General features: G+C 37.1%; 2 protein-coding genes across 2 annotated transcripts in view; one reads left to right on the top strand and one right to left on the bottom strand.

Moving 5' to 3' along the window:
- Positions 1 to 1,217: 1,217 nt before the first annotated feature.
- LOC119557692 lies at positions 1,218 to 2,054 on the top strand. Its single transcript, XM_037870565.1, has 3 exons — positions 1,218 to 1,347; positions 1,434 to 1,511; positions 1,572 to 2,054. The coding sequence occupies exons 1-3, from the start codon at positions 1,283 to 1,285 to the stop codon at positions 2,011 to 2,013; spliced, it is 585 nt and encodes a 194-aa protein (XP_037726493.1). The 5' UTR covers positions 1,218 to 1,282; the 3' UTR covers positions 2,014 to 2,054.
- A 1,038-nt stretch (positions 2,055 to 3,092) lies between these two features.
- LOC119556844 (irregular chiasm C-roughest protein) overlaps positions 3,093 to 17,730 on the bottom strand; it is a 44,809-nt gene continuing 30,171 nt past the window's right edge. Inside the window, exons 2-6 of the mRNA XM_037869315.1 lie at positions 7,808 to 8,855; positions 7,643 to 7,745; positions 7,441 to 7,568; positions 5,791 to 6,904; positions 3,093 to 4,938 (exon numbers count right to left, since the gene is read on the bottom strand). Coding sequence (XP_037725243.1) covers positions 4,445 to 4,938; positions 5,791 to 6,904; positions 7,441 to 7,568; positions 7,643 to 7,745; positions 7,808 to 8,830 — 2,862 coding nt within the window. The 5' untranslated portion in view covers positions 8,831 to 8,855 and the 3' untranslated portion in view covers positions 3,093 to 4,444. The remainder of the gene's footprint in view (positions 4,939 to 5,790; positions 6,905 to 7,440; positions 7,569 to 7,642; positions 7,746 to 7,807; positions 8,856 to 17,730) is intronic.

Here is a 17,730-nt window from a genome sequence, read left to right as displayed (position 1 = left end):
GATTTTGATTTGAAACTATATTTTAATGTAGGTTATTATAAATTATTTAAAACTATCAAGGTAACATCTCCATTAGGTACCGCCTCGAAAAAATTAAAATTAATTTGTTTTCGATAGAGGAGCCATAGATAACACCCCGCATTCATCATTGAGTTATATCTTGAGCTGTTTAAATTCGCTAGATAAAAACACTTTTTATAAAAAATAAAGTATTTTGTGCTTGAATCAAGTTTAAAATGTGAGAAACTCTGGGATAAACACACTTTTTGAGAGCTATTTTTAATTGTAACAGAGTGTAAAATGCTAAAAAATACATGGGGCACATTCTACGTACGAGTAACATTTTCTAATAACATTTCTAAAACGCCGTGTTGTTTATGGGTAAACAATTTCCTACCTTTTATAGCAATTAAATATATAAATGCTCTAATATAAATGTATGTATAACTTATTTTTTAACAATTGCCAAACATTGTACACTAGCAAAAAAAGAAAGTATAAAATGTAAGCATAAATAACTATCGTAATTTTGAATGTAAAGTTTCTTAAACGTTCAATAAAACACAAAACATTTCATTTGCATGATTGAATACAAAAACGTTTGATTTAAGGTGGTAAATATTTAAATAATTAACTACGAATGAAAAACCGCTAAAGTAAAAAATTTTCTTGATCTACATCTGAATGCCCATTTTTTGCCATGCGAAATCAGGGTTTTGGCTGGCATAACGCAAATATAGGTCAGAATGAGGAGTGTCATACCTCGTTGAGCTCGTTGCTTAATTTGCAATCCATTGGCATTGAAACCTGAAAATGTTTCATTTTTGCCATTACTAGCAAAAAAATCATTATTAAAAAAATGAAAAGATTGGTTAAGAAAATTAATTTTCCGAAGAGTGATGTGGACTGTTAGCTTTGGTTGTTAGCTGTTCAGAACAGACGTTCTTTTAGCTGTTCTTCTTGATTTCGCTAAACTATGATAACGAAACCTTTAAAAAATTGCAGCTTTGAGAGCCAATGGATTGGAAATTGAACCACAAGCTTAAAGAGTTATGGTATTCCTCATTCTCCACCCTTTTTTGCGTTATGCCAGCCAAGCTCTGATTTTATTTAAATAAATAATGCTTACTGGCTTTTTAAAGAAGTAGGGTGACATCTCTGGTTTTAGGCAGATAGGTTTTATGAAACGAAAATTGCTAACGCAGCAACCCGATATAGTTGGTGAAAAACGGTTGACGGCTTATAATTTAGTTCGACATTTGATATCCCGAAAACTGGAAGAATGGAAAGCTTGAAGCCCAAGAGCAAGCGCAGACGCCTATCTGAGCCAGTCGAGCCTTTTGACATGTAGGGACCACAAATATATTTCTATTCAAAGCTGGTTAGCCAGAATTCATTCCGTACTTTTAACACATGGTTTTTTTTCTATTTAGGGCCCCAATGCCTGTAGAAGATCCAGAGATAAGAGGAAACTTACAATCAGAAACCTCTTCTGAACTCCATTCGTCCTGGTAAGCCATCTTTTGTAAGTTAGGCAAATCATTCAAGCCATTTTATTAAAACCATTTCAGTGCCTCGGTCTTAGAACCGCCACCCGACAAGCGGGAAGATGACCCCATCTTTCCACCCAAAATGCCAGTTGGCAAGAACTATGTGGATTTCTGCGATCCCGATCTACCGTCTACATCGGGTAATTGGAAGAAATATATGCGGCAGTCGAATGCGGAGAAGTCAAAATCTCCACCCTCAAGGGCAACGGAATGCCTGATGTCCGAGGCATCTTCCTCGAAAGTAGATGAAGAAAATAGTGCTGGGGAATGGCCATTCGACTGGGATGTATCCGATGGTACCCCGCTGCGTATCATTGATTTCGATGATCTCACCACCTCTTTTGCTAACATGACTATTGGTACTGGAGAACAGGAGGACCTGGATAATTGTATTGAATCGGAGAGGCTCTTCGAGGAGTATCCAAAGAATCATGGCCTCCTTAAAAAATGCCGTTCAATATGACCTGTATTTAATTTGAATATTTAAGTTGAACAATATATTCGATATAAAAATATAAAGAGTCAATCCGCTTGAAGTTTGCCGTGTTGCTTTTAGAATTGATTGTGGAATGGGTTCTAAGCCTTTGCCTTCCGCTTAGTTTCGTCTCCATGGATTGAAAAAGGCTTAAATTCTGGTTACCCAGTTGTTGATTCCATGGATAACAAACTCTAATCTGTATTCACATTTTTTTTAAATCAATGTAGACAACTATACTATATTGATACTTTATAATTAGAACTTTTAAAACAAACAAATTTGGCAAAAATTCAAAATGTCGGGCATTTTGGACAATTTAATTTGTAGTGTAGTTCTCGTAAAATCGCAAATAAATGTTCAATAAAATAAATGTTTTAAATTAAGTTATTCCAATTACTTGCTAAATTTTTGAATCCACCACCCAAGTTAGAATGCACATTATTTTTAGCATTTTTAAATATTTTATTTCATTTTTTTCTTGCTTTTTTATTTCAACTAATTTGAGTTGTTCTCGACTTAAGTTAAATTTTCATTTTCTTTTCCTTTTGCACGCGATACGTTCTTAGTTTTCATTTACTGAACCGTTTCCTCTGCATTCTGCACTTTACATACACATTTCTTGCAATTATCATAATTTACTTGGCTTAATAGGATTTTCATTTCAATTTACTTTTTTTTACGTCGTATCGTTTTTTTTTTAACTTCTATGTAATTGAACTTTTAATTGAATCGTTTGACAATTATCCAAAAAATGTAACACCATCTTTATTTCCGATTTTCGGAACTATTCCATTTAAAAAGCTCTGCGCAAATGGGCCAAGGAAAGCATAGAAATGGATTCGAGTGAATAAATCAGGATAAATGAAGAACATTTAAAACATTTGCTGTATTACGTTAGATAATTATGTATATTTGTGTATATGTTTAAAAAAAATGTAATTACAGTATTGGCTTAATGAATTAAGAACCCAACAAGGAATCATAAGGCAGCATTTCGTGTTAAAAATTTACGCTTTACACTTAGTTGCGTTTTTTGGTAGATCGCTCAAATGTTTTACAAATTGTTGCTAAGCTTTTTTAAGTTTTATTTTTTACGTTTAAAATTGTTTACATGTACCTTTCTTTTACGTTTATAAATAGGCTTAAACCACTAGGCAGACAAAAAAAAAACAAACACTCTCTCTAATCTTAGCTAGTCATTTAATTCAAGCGTTGACATACACATTTATGCTCTATATATACGATATACAGTAATCCATTTGTTTCTTTACATAATTGATTTAATTTGCATTTTCATTTACTCGCTTAACGGCTAGGCAAAAAAATATTGAAGTTTTCACATGGATGCTGGATGCTGTGAGCCTTGAAACCCGATCAAGTTTTAAATTGGTAACTATAATGGTGGATTTTTTGTTTATTTATATTGATAAATAATATTTTGAAAAATTAGCCTATTAGTGTTTTTGTTTCTTGGGGATTTTTTTAATTGCTTTAATACTGTATCATCCCGTATTTATGAAAAGAAAACTGTTTTTTTTGCAAAAAAAATAAAATAAAATATAAAAGCTGGTTTTAGGTTTTGATTTTCCATTTACTTTTGGCTTTTCCTGACCGGGTCACATGTCAAATACAGCACTTACACTTAATATTTCTCTCACTGCATTCATTTTGTTTCGTATTTTCCATATTTATGTATATTTAAGTCTAAAAATTTGATAAATTTTGGCTTAGAAAATTGTTTTTGCTTGCTGCTTTTGCATTTTCTTTTCTTTTTTTTTTTATTTGAAACTAACTACAGGCATGTTATAATTATGTTTCTATTTAATTGAATTGATTTTCGGGTTTTGTTTAAAATTGTATGCAACTCGCTGTTTAAAATTAACTTTTGAAGTTTTGTAGTTGGTTTATGATTTTTTTTCATTTTTTTTCGATACGTTTCGTGTTTAATTGATATACGATTTTTTTACTCGATAAGTAGCTTAAGATTTGCACTAGTTGATATAATTTGCTGTTCCAAAACTCATCGAGCTTTGCCATAAAATAATTAACGCTATAAATCACAATACGGTTTTTTGTTTTCTTTTCTAATTTTTTTTTTACATATATTTTCATGGCTTCTTAAGGAATTTTAACCATTTTCTTGGGGTCTGTACGATACAAATTTACAAAAAAAAGTTGTCCTTAGTGCTAAAATTTCAGCCATGATATTTATAGAAGTTGGTTATACCTTGGCAGACCCTTTCGAAAATAGTTAACATCACTTCAACCAGAATTACGCTAATATTTTTTGACAAAAAAAAAGTTATGGTTACACACTAGAAGTTCTGCTTTTTAATACATTCATGGGATATGCTAATGCTTTATATATATGTATATCATTCTCTGACTTTGCCGGTTTTTCGGGTAATATACCTATTTAAACGTGTGTGGCCAGAGGTCCTTTTTGCGTATGTCCTTTTCCATTGTTGGACAGTATAAATTGCCCGGACGGACTCTGGGCACACTGGCCGCTGCTTCCGCCACCGCCCGCTAGGGGCGTGGCCGCCAGGGTATTACTGCTGGCGGTTAAATTCGAACTGCTACCGCTAACGCTGCCCCCCGCTGCCACGCCCCCTCCGCCGCTGGGCGTCGAGCTGCCCCCTCCCCCGCCGCCTCCGCCCATTCCATTCAAATTCCCAACAGGACTCGTTGTAATCACCGCCCCGCCCACAAAATGCTTCAGTCCACCATTGGCATGGTGGGCGTGGCCATGGCGGGCGGCATGATAGGGGGGCGGAGCGGGCGTGGCCGCCGGATTGGCGGTACTGGGCGGTGGGAGGGGTGGCAGCAGCGAGGAGTTCGTCCTTAGGTAGGGATTACCGTAGATGGCGCTGAATCGGCTGTCGATGCCGTTTTGAAGTAACGGTTGTCCTGCAAAAGTCCAGAAATTCCATTAGTTTTATAGAAAAACTATATATGATTATTCTATATGGTATTAAAGAGTGTACTTTTCGATGCGAATAACTTATAAAGCTCCTTCAACTTCTCGATATCCTTAAGAAATCTAACTTATTAAACCTCTTATAATTAAGATACTTTGTTAATACACCTGAAATGTACTTTATTAATTAAGAAGCGAATACCATGAATGAATTATACCCTTAGTAATTAAGAACCGAATAGAAAATTGAACTGTAGACTTTAAGCCAGCCTAATGCCTAAGTAGCTATGGCTAGGCAGCCCCTTGTTGCTTTAGTTTTAACTTTAAGCAAGCAGTTTGTAAGTAAATAAATAAATAAATAACTTATAAAGCTGTCGAAAAGTAGGCTGTGATAAAATAAAGTCATCTTTCGGATTGCAAATATATAACCTTTTACATAGAGACACTTTTAGAAATTTGTTCTTTTTACTTAAAATGCATTTATTTTGAGAAACATAAAATAGCTGCTTTGTAAGCCTCTAGAGAATAAAAACGCCTTGAAAATAATACCCAAAAGTATGCTTTAGTGTACATAATCACTTCTATTAGATTTTTTACTTGGAACTACCGGATTTTTTTAAAATGATATGTTGGTTTTTACTTTAAGAAACCTTAACAACCAATATTTTTACGTATATGGCAATGGACATTATTAGAGGTTTGAAAAATGCTGTCTATAAGTATGCTTTTGACTTTTATAAATAGAGTAACCTGATTGCTTAATACGAAATTTTGTATTGAACTTTTAGGAGTGTTAACCTCTTTTTTTTAACGAAAATAAATAAATTTGGCAATTAACTCACCGAGAAATCCGTTTGCCTGCTGGGATTGCTGAAGTTCGTGTCGCTGGTTGCGTGGCAGACTGGCCCCGCCCCCATTGCCGGCACCGCCCCCATTCACAGAGGCGCCGGAGTGGGGCAGGGTGGCCGAGTTCATGCCACCGTTCTTGACCTTGGCACCACCGACACCGCCACCAACACCGCCACCCACCACCACGGCCGCCCCCTCGCCAGGTGGGCTGTAATCGAGGGCATACTCAAAGTAGTGGGCATAGCCATTGGCCTGGGGACTGCCCTTGTAGGACGTCTCCTGCTGATTCTTCAGATTCTTGATGTGGCACTGCCGATTGTACCGATCGCCACCGAAATCGCCCGAGAATCGTTCATCGAACTTCACGGGTCCAGCGAGTGGAACGCCCAGTGTGGCGCCCTTCATCTGAACATCGGGCATTGGGGATTGGGTTAGATTGATGGCCAGACCATCGCCGCCCGCCTCTGAATACTCCACATCATAGGCCTTTGATCGCAGTTCGCTCTTCAGTTCGTTTAGTTTATCCCCACCGCGTGACGCCTCTGGAATGACATCCGCCGGCATTGGCTTCTTGCTACTTCGCCGCTTTCTGTACACAATAATGATCATCACGATCATCAGAATGGTGGCCACGCAGAACATGGAGCCCATTACGACCAGTGGTACGGGTATATTTCCCGGTTCGCGCAGCAGTGTTATCACCAATGAATCACCGCCATACGAATTCATCACCGTGCAGTTGTACTTCCCGAAATGTGTGGCCTTACTGTCCCTGATAATCAGAGCGGCTCGCACGCCCTCCGGCAAATGGTGCTCCTCGAATATGTATATATCCGGATCGGCACTGCTCATATTGATGATCTTGCCCTCGAACGACCAGAGGATATGCTCCGCCTTGGGTATGCTAAAGGCCAGGCAATCGATTTTAACGCGGCCGCCGACACCGCCGAACTGCACCTTGTGCGATGTTATAATGGGGGCCCTCTTCACATAGACCGTTGCCTCGGCTCCGATCTCGGGAAATCCGTTGACCACCGCCTTGCAGAAGTAGCGGCCAGCCGTTTCGCTGCTCACCTTTAGCTTCAGTTCAGCAGCTGTGCCAACGACCTGAAAAAAGGGATAGTATATTAATAACTCATACAAACGCGAATTCTTCAACTTCATATGATTTTTTCTCATATGCTAAAAGATTTGTTGGATAATAATGTTCGTCTAACATATTTAATAATATAAGTAATCAGCAAATGTTATAAGATAGGTCGCTATATATCTCAAGGAAGTGAATATCGAAATCAAAACATTGGCGTCAACGCGAATTCTTTAGTATGATTTGATCAAATACAAAGTTTTTAATTACTTAGGTATACTAGCAAATTCTTTTGGCTTATAAGATATTATGACATGTTATTAAACAAATTTTTATAAGGGCAAAGCATAGCTTCAACATTTTTCTAAGTGAATCTCCAAATATTGAAAGTCGTTACATTACATTGGTGTCACCGCGAATTCTTTAGCCCGATATGATCGAACAAAAACTTTTCTCAAAGAATGAATGAAGCAATGAATTATAAGAATTAAAATTGAGTGCTAAAATGTCTTCCAACCGTGAATTCTTCAGTAGCACACGATATTCGATTACCCACCCGATCATTGTTCTCGCTGATCCATTCGATTTCGGGCGTGGGATTGCCAGCCACCTCGCATCGCATGCTTACAGTGGCGCCCAGATCTGCCTCCACACTAACGGGGCGCTGTCGGAAAACTGGACCAACTAGAGGGCAAAAATCGAAGAAAAGTGTGGGTAAAAATATAGAATACATGGGATAATAATACGGTATTACTTACAACTTATGTCCAGTGTCTCGCTTTCCTCGCTTTTGCCCACTGCATTGACCACCTCGCACTTGACAATGGCTTCGTGATATTGCCGCGTTACATTGTGAATAATCTGGCAAGGAATAATAAAAGTTATAGGGATTGTTTACCAGGACATTGTTTAAAAAAACTCACCATTTTGGTGGTAAAATCACCGGTCATTAGCTCATCGTTGATGAACCAACGATAGCTGAGTTCATGGGGATTGGCGTCGGCCTGGCAACTTAGGATGACCTCGGCGCCCTCGGGAATTTTACCGCCCGCCAGGGCACCACCCACCACCGAAACGGTGACCTTGGGCGCGTATTTGACCTCGAGGAGGAGTTTCGCCGATCTGTAGGTCCTATCGGCTGTATTTTGTGCCTGACACGTGAACGTTGTGTTGTGATGTTCCTTTTTGGGCGCCAATTTCAATATGGATCTGGCGGTAATTCTACGTGAATCGGCCAAGGGTTCCTTGACATACTCAATGCCCTTGGTGAGGACATTGCCCAGACCATCGATCCATGTGATTTCGGCTGCGGGTTTGCCACCCTGCGAAACGCATTCCAATTCGATTTCGCGATCCTCGGTGGTTACCAGATAATCCCCCTGTGTGATCTTCGGCGCTTCCGGTGGCACCAGAACGGTTAGCTTAGCGAATCGCGATCGTATACCCTGTTCACCCTGCGGACCCGGACCCACTTGGCACTGATACTTGGCATCGTCGTCCAGCATCAGGGGATATATGTCCAGGGAGAAGTCGCCCTCCTCATCGCTGCCCACCATCGAGTAGCGTTCGAAACCGCTGAGATTCCGATGCTGACCAAGTCCAAAGTCATCTTTGGTCCACTGAAGGGCACCGACCTTTTCCATCACCCTGCAGGGCAGTGTTACTCGGGAGCCCACGACAGCCGTCTGATCCTGGGGTTCCATGGCGAAGTGCTGACCCCCATTATCGCCGCTTTTCGGCTTGTTCTCATCATTCGACGAGGACGAGGAGCCCGCCGATGAGGAGGAACTCGAGGACGCGGAGGAGGAGTCACTGTGGTGTGAGTTCTGGTTGGACTTGTTCTTCTTCGACTTGGCTTGGACGGCAATCGGTTGGAGGAGCAGCGTCAGGATCAGCAGAAGGCCCAGTGGCAGCACCAGGAGGCGACTGCTGCGCATTCCCTTCATTTTCACCGGGCAATTGTTAACTCAGCTGGAAGGAAGGAAAACGGAAATCGTTGGGTGAGTATGAAGTTAAATTAAATATTATAATATGTCCAAAATGTGACAAAAACATTAGTTTATTGAGAGATTTCACAGAATTATTGCTATATCATTTATAAAAGAATCTACAAGTAAGCACAAAATATTTTTATTTTGGAAGTAGGACTTATTTACCGCGTAGATTCCATCAATTTTGTTGTTGATGGATAAGAATTGCTCAAAAATATTGGAAAATATTTAAAAAATACATCAAAGTTTTCAAAAATTCTACTTTTAACAATAGACTTTAATTGGAGTGTAAATTTAAAGAACATTTTAACATTACACTACTTGAGTAAAGACCACTAAAAGATGGCGTCAGTACATTTCGGTTGTGACCGCTAGGTGGCACACAATTGACTGTGTATATGTCAAATGTAGAAAACATTAAGTGTTATGTTTAAGAATTTATTCAGCATTAATAGAAAACACAATAAATTATGGTGCTAATGTTAAAGTTGCCTAGTACAAATTAAAAAAAGTTTTTTTAAGTACTTCCAGCCACATTTGTTTAACCTATCCTGTTTTTGTGCTCTTGCTTCTTTTTTTATAATCCCTTTTTATTCCCTCAAGTTTTTTCGCTATTTATGTTTTTCTCTTATTAAATTACAGCTTTCCGTTTCGCAATGAATAAAATCTGGATGAAAACAGATGCTGTAAAAAATAATTACAAGCCAGAGCGCCAGCAAAGGAGATTCGACTTTTTAAAATCCCCTTCCGACCTTTTCACCTTTCACTTCTCGAATGGCAAACGAATGCAATAAAATTCGTTTTGTGGGTCAAGTTTAAACCAAATGAAAGGCCAGAATGACATGAAAAAAAAATCTGGTATTATGGAGCGGAATATGTGGGGTTGTCAGTTGTCTGGATTTGTGCCATCAACTGCAGCAGACTGCAACTGCAACTGCTGCTAAGCTGTAAATGTAACTGCATCTGGTGTACCAAAAGAAAAGCAAGAAGTCTTTTAACTGTGACCTACACTAAATTAAAAAAATAAAATCATTGTAATTTGAAGAAAAACATTTACGTTTTCATAATAATATGTATTGGCATATAGTAATATCGAGAACATCATTGCTAGCTCATAATTTTAATTATTAGTTAGCACTTAATAAATAAAAATAAATATGTAAATAATATTTTATTTAATTCTAAAACCGGGTATTTATATTGCTAGTCAAAAGATGCCAATAAAAACATTAAAAAAACCCTAATGGAAGCTTTTCAAAACTGTGTTTAGAGGTTTTACGGTTTTACTATACCCGCTATAATAAATGTATTTCCCTTCTTAGTAACAATTCTAAAGAATGTATTACTTTTTGCATTCGGATTTCTCTACATGTTGCTAAAATTGAAATGTATTCCGCCTTATGCAGTTTTTTTCCATTTCCATTTTTTTTCAACGGTTTTGGAACGCGTTTTTTCACACTTTGTGTCGCCTATTTTTTGTATTTTCCGTTGGGCTTGTGTACATATCCTCACTTCCATTTTCCAACAACTGAACGCGGCCCCCATAAACAAACAGGCCGCCAAACATATGTATGACATATGGGATAGGACGTCTTCCTATTTTTCCCCTTCATCCCCTTGTCAGTTGGTGTTTGGCCTTGGCATTTGCGGCTTTTGTTTGCTTTTCGCATTTTCCTTTGGTTTTTTTTTATTTGGGAAAATCGGTGCTTACCTAAGAACATTTAAAGCAGCGGGAAATGCCAGTTGAAAATATTGCATTTATCGAGTGCAATTGCAGAAACTAATTTATGCTTGTTTGTTATAAAATCGCTTCATAAATAAATCCGAAAATTTATTTTTTAAAGGCAAATATAATTAATGTTTATTTACACATATTGATTCTAAGCTTTGATTCTAAGTACAAGTTTAAAGATAGGGAATAATTTAAAAAACTAATAATTATTTTTATGGATTTTATGATTTGAGTTTAAACATTGAAATTGTGGATTTATTTAATATTATACTAAAATGAAATCTAATTATAAATATAACTTTCTTTTTCAAAGCCAAACTTATAACTTTTGTAAAAAATGTGTTTTTCCTGGTCTTGAAAGTGCTTAAAATATGTAAGAAATGTCGACCAAAGTTGAACATTTGAAAGCCGGGCGAAACAATTTTGAAGTCCTTATCGAGTGCACACGTGTGAAATTTCCGTGCTTGTTTGGGTTTCACCTTATCCTTGACTCTAACGATGGAAAATCTCCCCGTTTTTCCCTTTTAACCCCTTTTTGCCCCTTTTCGACAACTAACCAAAAGGAAATGCTAACGATTTCATCAAATTGGCGCCACCTTTGGAAGACCAAAAACAAAACAACAAAAAAAAAAAAAAAGGAAACGACGGAACGGAAAACAAAAAAGCGCGAAAAACTCGGAAAAACGGAGCTCAAAAACGCGCTTGAAACGCTAACGAAACGCGCCGAAAAACAGCGTATATAAGCCACCAATCCGTATCGCTATCGCTTTAGCTGCGGCTATAGCTATACGACTATTCTTTTGCTATTCGCTGGGGACTCTCTTCCTTTTTCGATACCCTCGAAGAGTAAGGGAATTTCAACTTCAAATAGATTTTTAATGTCAATTAAAAAATCTATAACTTAGTATTAAAGTATATTTCCTTTTTGGCTTTTATTCTAAACATTACCGAAATAAAAACAATGAAAAGAGATGTTTTAATAATTATGATTGTTAGGAATGGTTATATTTGAAGAGCCTTTTATTATTAGTTATTCAAAGAAATCCCAAGTTGTCTATATTTAATAAAAATAATGTACAATGTTAAAGTTATATGTTTTACAAATTTAATTCAAAAGTATTTAAGCTGAAGTGAAAGAACTGCTATTTTTATAATCCCCATCGAGAAATGAGCTACATTGAATAATAATATTAATAATATATAATATTATTTGATTGTTGTTGGGTCTTAACTAGTGATACATTTTAAAGTGATTATTCGGGAATTGAATCACATTTTTCCAGGATATTTTGCGGTGCTATTCGCATAGCGTTTGATTATTTTACGTCCTGTTTTCTGTGCGGGTCTCTGTTGCTCTGTTGCTTGTTTACCAGCCCCATGATTTACGGCATTTGCACTTTGACTGCGACTACTGTGCTCCACTGTCCGTATCCGTGTCCGTCCGTATTTTGTCCGTCCCCCCCAGAAAAGTCCGGGCATATATAGAGCCGGAAATGCCCGGCGTGCGTATATGCCAGGTGATAGTGAGGTGGGGGGCTAGGGTTCGGACAAAAGGCAAAGGAAAACTGTGGAAAAACTTTGGAAAGCTTTGGGTTCGCTTCGCTGGCAGCAATATGCTTGCCTAAATTATTAAAAATTATAATAAAATTTTTATGACCATAAAAGGCCACCGAACGAAAGCCGCTTGGCTTGAGGATTGGGGATTGGTAGTTGAGGGTAGTAGGCCCCCGAAACCCCACTTTTTTGTGGCAGGACCCCATGGGTCCTTCGACCAAAAGTTGTACAGGAAATGACTGGACATGATTTTTCGTGCACACATAACTTTTGTTTTTAGTTGCGGTAGATTCTCGTTGGATAGTAAAAACCACTTCCCCAATAGTCTCTAGCCCCCCCGAACCCGCACAAATTTCCCCCATTTTCTTTTGCGTGCTTGGGACACGGAGGATTGGGCATTTCTTCCCCATTTTTCCCCGACTTCGGCTTTTATGTACTTCCAGGCGAGACATTAAAATTACTTTCGGTCTGCCATCGCTGTGTCACTTGGTTTTTATTGTCCCTAAGATCATGAATTACTATAATCACCACGATTGTCCAGAGTTATGTGAACTGGAACAGGACAAATATAGAGGTTTATTAACCTTTAGCTCCTATCAAAATATTTTGGGTTGGGTGAAATGTAAAATGGGATTGTCCAATGAAAATTATGGTTCAAGTATAAAAATGGAAAATGATAATTATATGCCTTAAACACAATTTTAAAGGTGCTTGAGTATATGTTTTCCTCGATAGAAAACATATGTTCATAACTTACATACAACATTGATCAGTTTTAAACAAACAAAATAATATTCAAACAATGGAATGTATCTTTAATTAAACATAAACGTAATCATATACAATTAGGTTGGTTAACTTTTAGATAAGTGCTTAGCCTCCCCTTGGATTCCATGCATTAAGTGTTGGTAAATTCTTTCTAATGCATTTGCTTCGCGTTAATCGCCTTCTGACTGTACTTTTTCGACTTATAACCATAATCAGGGCATTGTACAGTTTTCGAGACCCCACCTTTTCGTTTCCTTTGTACGAGTAACCCATTTCCTTTCTGTTGTTGTGTCTTTTCCTCACACCCTCTGGTTTTTCTTCATTTTCACCATTTTCCAGAATTCGCTGCGTTTTGTTTTGTTTATTGTAATTGCCGACTGTCAGCGTTGTTGCCGTTGCCTTTGTAGGTACTTTAGTTGGGTTCAGTTTAGCTACTAATGTTGTTATTGTTGGAAACGCACGTGCTGAAAATGCCACCGCAAAAGGAAAAGCGAAAGAGACGGGTATACAGCAGAGCGAAAGAGACAGATAACTAAGATATGCAGAGAAATAATTGTGATTTTTAAGGCCCAATTTGAAATGGTTTTTTTTAATATTCAACAATTTACAGGAATGTTTAACAATTAAAAAATATATTTTAAAAATGGAATAGATATTTTGAGTGGTCAGTATAATATCTGGGTTTTTAAAAGGTCTTTAGTTTAGTAGTTTAGTAATTATTATTTAAATATTTTTATACAGATTTTTCTCAAAGTGTTGGAGGACTAAATAAACCGGAGACGGAAAAAGCGGAGAACACATGCCACGAAAACGCTAATGACACACACAAGCAAATACACAGACACACCTATACTCTCACATATGCAGTGTCATAGAGATGGTGGAAAAAAATTGGGCGGGGGTGTTCCCAACATTATGTTAATTAGATCCCTCACGAAGGAATTTTCGCTGGAAATATCTTTCATTCCCAGCATTGTGTAAACAAAAGTTTTTCCTCCACTTTGGAAAACTACGCCACACACACTCACACTCGAGCAAATTAACCAACGCACACACACTTTGGGATTGCCATGTGATTATTATCCTTTTATTGTTTTTTTTTTTTGTTGGCAGAAGTTTACTTTTCATAAAGCGAATAACTTCAAGATGAAGTGTAAATAAAATGGGAAGAAATTCTAAAGTGGTAAATACAATTAGACAATTATCAAAATAATTTTAAAGCTAATAAGAAAATATATTTTAGTAAGAAGAAAACAATTTTTTTTGTATTGTTAGGTATATTAATTAAGTTCACAAGTAAAAAAATGATTATTAATAACTTCAAGTTACTTTAAACTGTTTTTTTACCTGCCTAAAATTCAAAAACCACTTTAATATCACAAAATGCCACAACTGAGAACAGTTAGTGGCGTATAACTGTTCCCACTGTTAGAAAAAAACAAAAATCGTAATCAAATTTATGTTGCTCAGCTGGTGCCTCTTATTCTTCTTCTTCCTGCTCATCAGCAGCAGCCATAAATTAGTCAGGGGCGTCGGCGAGAAGGGGGCTGGGGGGCGTGGCAAGGCCAATAAATTCATCAATTTTTTTTTGTTTGGGGCCCAAAAGTTAAATAAAGCAAAGAAGGAAAAAGCATCGAGGAGTTAAGCAAAACTTTTCGAGCCGCCTTCGCACTTGCCAAAGGCCACGCCCCCAAGGCATCTTTTACCAAAACCCCCCATCTTCGGCACCCACGTGACCCCTCCCCCTTTTTAGACCACTCCAGCTGAAGCCTTTTAATTGAATATTAATAACAAAATCCTGCATATTAAACGGAGGCCGGCAACAAAGCAACTTTACCATCAGAAACACAGGCAGCCGCAGAAAGGACGAAAACCTTTTGTTAATGTATGCACACATCTGTGTGGGATCACTGAAAGAAAATATGGTTCCTTAGGGGTCACTACCTTTGCCCACCCAAGCTTGTAGAATTAGTTTCACCACTGTGAACAGGTGATTATTACTTTAAACACTCTTTACTTAATTTTTTTTAAAACTAGGTATTTCTTTTAAACAAGTGATTTTATTCCTCCGAAGTTTTATACCCTAGAAAGTTATTTTAAGAAAGATTACTCTTTGTTATGGCCTTATGACACTTGCTTTTTGCTTTGGCTAACTGACCAGGCTTTTTTTAAAAAGTCAGGGCCACCTAAAGCAAAATGGGTCTAAAGCTTAACAAAATTTTATGAATATATATAAATATATTATATATCATATATCATATATATCATATCATACTTTATATTTAAATTGCCATGACTTTTAAAAATAATTCCCGTTAGTTAATCAAAACAAGTGTCATAAGGGCTTAAGTGATTTGCAACCTCTACAGTTTTTCATTTAAACTATTTTCTATGTGGATACCATGCTTTTTTTTAAATCTTTGTTTTTGCCACTTTATAATTCTTGAATTTCAATGATCTCGAATTTAGCACTCAGTTGCCCCTTATTTCTGCCAGTGCAAGCGAGTGTGCTGTGCCCTTTGTGTTGTGGCACGTCTCCTCCATCCATGACCAGAAGTCCTGCGCTCCTGACGATGTCAAATGTTAATGCAATCAAATTGGAACCTCATTCAGTTCGACGGGGAGTGAGAATGAGACTGAGACTGAGACTGAGCGGTACACTAAATTCAATTATGCATGTAGTGCGGGAAATTCCAGGGGGGGTGGCCAAGGGGGTTATGGGGATCTAGATCGGATTACAACGAAGCCGAAACGTGTCCTTCTTTTTGCGCATTTGCAGCTTAATTTCGAGAATAATGGGGACAGTGAATCCCTTAAAGTGGCAGTGAGTCTAAATTAAAGTTGCCACAAAAGTTAACTAGCTAATATTAAACTTACCCAACTACTTAACCTAGGTAAATTGAGTTCTTATAATCTCATGTTTTTAGAAGCACGTCTTACCTGTAAATAAAAGAAAGATGAGAAATTTGGTTAGTGGAGAGTTCTTCACTTGATTATAAATATTAAGACATTGAATTAATTAAATAACTTATGAAATATTTTCTTTTAGAACTAAATAACATTTGTACGATTTTTTTAAATCGTACTTCTTTTTATTTCAAAATGTTATTTTTACTAAATATGCTAATTTAAAAAATACACTTTTAAAATTTAAATGTTCTTGCTTTTTCTGTCACTCATTAATTGCATGACTGGTATTCAAATTTGACGAATCATTCATTTACGTCTTTTGAATCCTTGCGTGTCGCATTCGCTTTTCTTTCAATTCACCGTGGCTACTTTGACCACCTTGTGGTTGCTGTTGTTGTTTTTGGATACATCATGCATATATGCTGGGTGCTATCAGGCCCCCTTAACCCCCTAATGGGTCATCTTAACCCCCCCTTGGCCAGCGGGCGCAATTAAATCGATATTACGCGAGCCTGAGCCTGAAGCCTGCCTAATTGCGGATGACACGAAATTGTTTGCGCTATAACAATAAAGCAAAGCGCACCACCCCCACCGTCCGGCTTCAGCCCCCCCTCGCCCCATCACTTCACCACGCCCTTTTGGTACCTCTATTGAACAATAGATCAGAGGCGCACACAGGCATTTAATAAGGGGTTTAAAGAAATTTCAAAGTTGTTTAAAAGCTGTCCATTTTAAAGACTTCTAATGAATATTCGTATAAAAAGTTATAACAACTCATTGTTAAATAATAACATAATATAATGATATAATATTTTTAGGCTCATTATCTTAAAAAAAAGAATTTTTTTCATTTTAAGGGTTATAACGGACCTTGTCCGTTCCTATGGCACCTATATAATAAAGTTGCCCGATTTTGTTTAAAATTTTATTTCAAATTCTGAATTATTAAAAGAATGATATTCCCAAGAGAAGAAATGAAAATGTCAAAAAATACCAAAGTTATAATTTTTAAACTTAAAAAAAAAAATATTTTAGTCATCATTCCTATGCCTTAAGATCAGATCCGGCTCGTTAAGACTTATATACTACCTGCAATATGTTCTGACGGTTATTAAAGTACTGATTGAACCTGAGCAACATCCCCTTTTAAAATGCTTTATTGAAATTAAAAAAGCCCCAACCCCTGTCTACGCCTTGTTAAACGCTTTCGTCTCTTTCGCCCCCGCGAGTAAAGTTCAAATGTTGGCCTTTCTTGACCCGCAGGCCAAGGGCTTAACAATATTTACACTAGATGGCGCTGCAAAGTGATTGAGCGTTGTGAAATTCTAATTGGAAATTGATTCAATTGGAATCCAGCGAATTCCTGCGAATAAACGGGTTAACTCTGTAATTAACTCCAGGGGAATTATTTCATTGCTGTCACATCATCAGCTGCTTGTTGGCTTAAATAGTTACGCGAATTGCGTTAATTAATTAATAGCACTGCTGTTTTATTAAGTTTTAAATTATCAACTGTTAAGTTCAATTATAGTCATGGTTTTACTAAAAACATTTTTTCTATTATTTATAATCTGAATTTAAAATTTAAAGCTAAATGTTTTTGTAATTTATCGTTTATTGAAAGTTTTGACAACTTGCATATTTAAAATATATCAAGAATTTAGTTTACCATTTATTTTCATATAAAAGTTGACGTATTAAATTAAACCAATTTGGAAAAGTGTTTTGTCTGAGGTATATAACTTTCATTTGCTCTTTATTCAGTGTATTCCCTAGAAGGAAATGTAGGGGAAAGGGACAAGGTCCGGAGCGATTTACCAAAAGGCTCACAAAATGAGTTTAAATTCCCCAAATGCGCTTGGGTACAAATTTTCTTTCCCCAAAACAACAA

This window comes from Drosophila subpulchrella, chromosome X, assembly GCF_014743375.2.
Source record: "Drosophila subpulchrella strain 33 F10 #4 breed RU33 chromosome X, RU_Dsub_v1.1 Primary Assembly, whole genome shotgun sequence".
In the NCBI taxonomy this organism is placed as follows: Eukaryota; Metazoa; Arthropoda; class Insecta; order Diptera; family Drosophilidae; genus Drosophila; species Drosophila subpulchrella.
This window is presented reverse-complemented; position numbering and strand designations above follow the sequence as displayed.

Coding starts and splice junctions, on each gene's coding strand:
- LOC119557692 (XM_037870565.1), top strand. CDS start 1,283: ATGGAAAGCTTGAAGCCCAAGAGCAAGCGCAGACGCCTATCTGAGCCA. Junction 1,348..1,433: donor CCAGTCGAGCCTTTTGACAT/GTAGGGACCACA, acceptor TTTTCTATTTAG/GGCCCCAATGCCTGTAGAAG. Junction 1,512..1,571: donor TCTGAACTCCATTCGTCCTG/GTAAGCCATCTT, acceptor AAACCATTTCAG/TGCCTCGGTCTTAGAACCGC.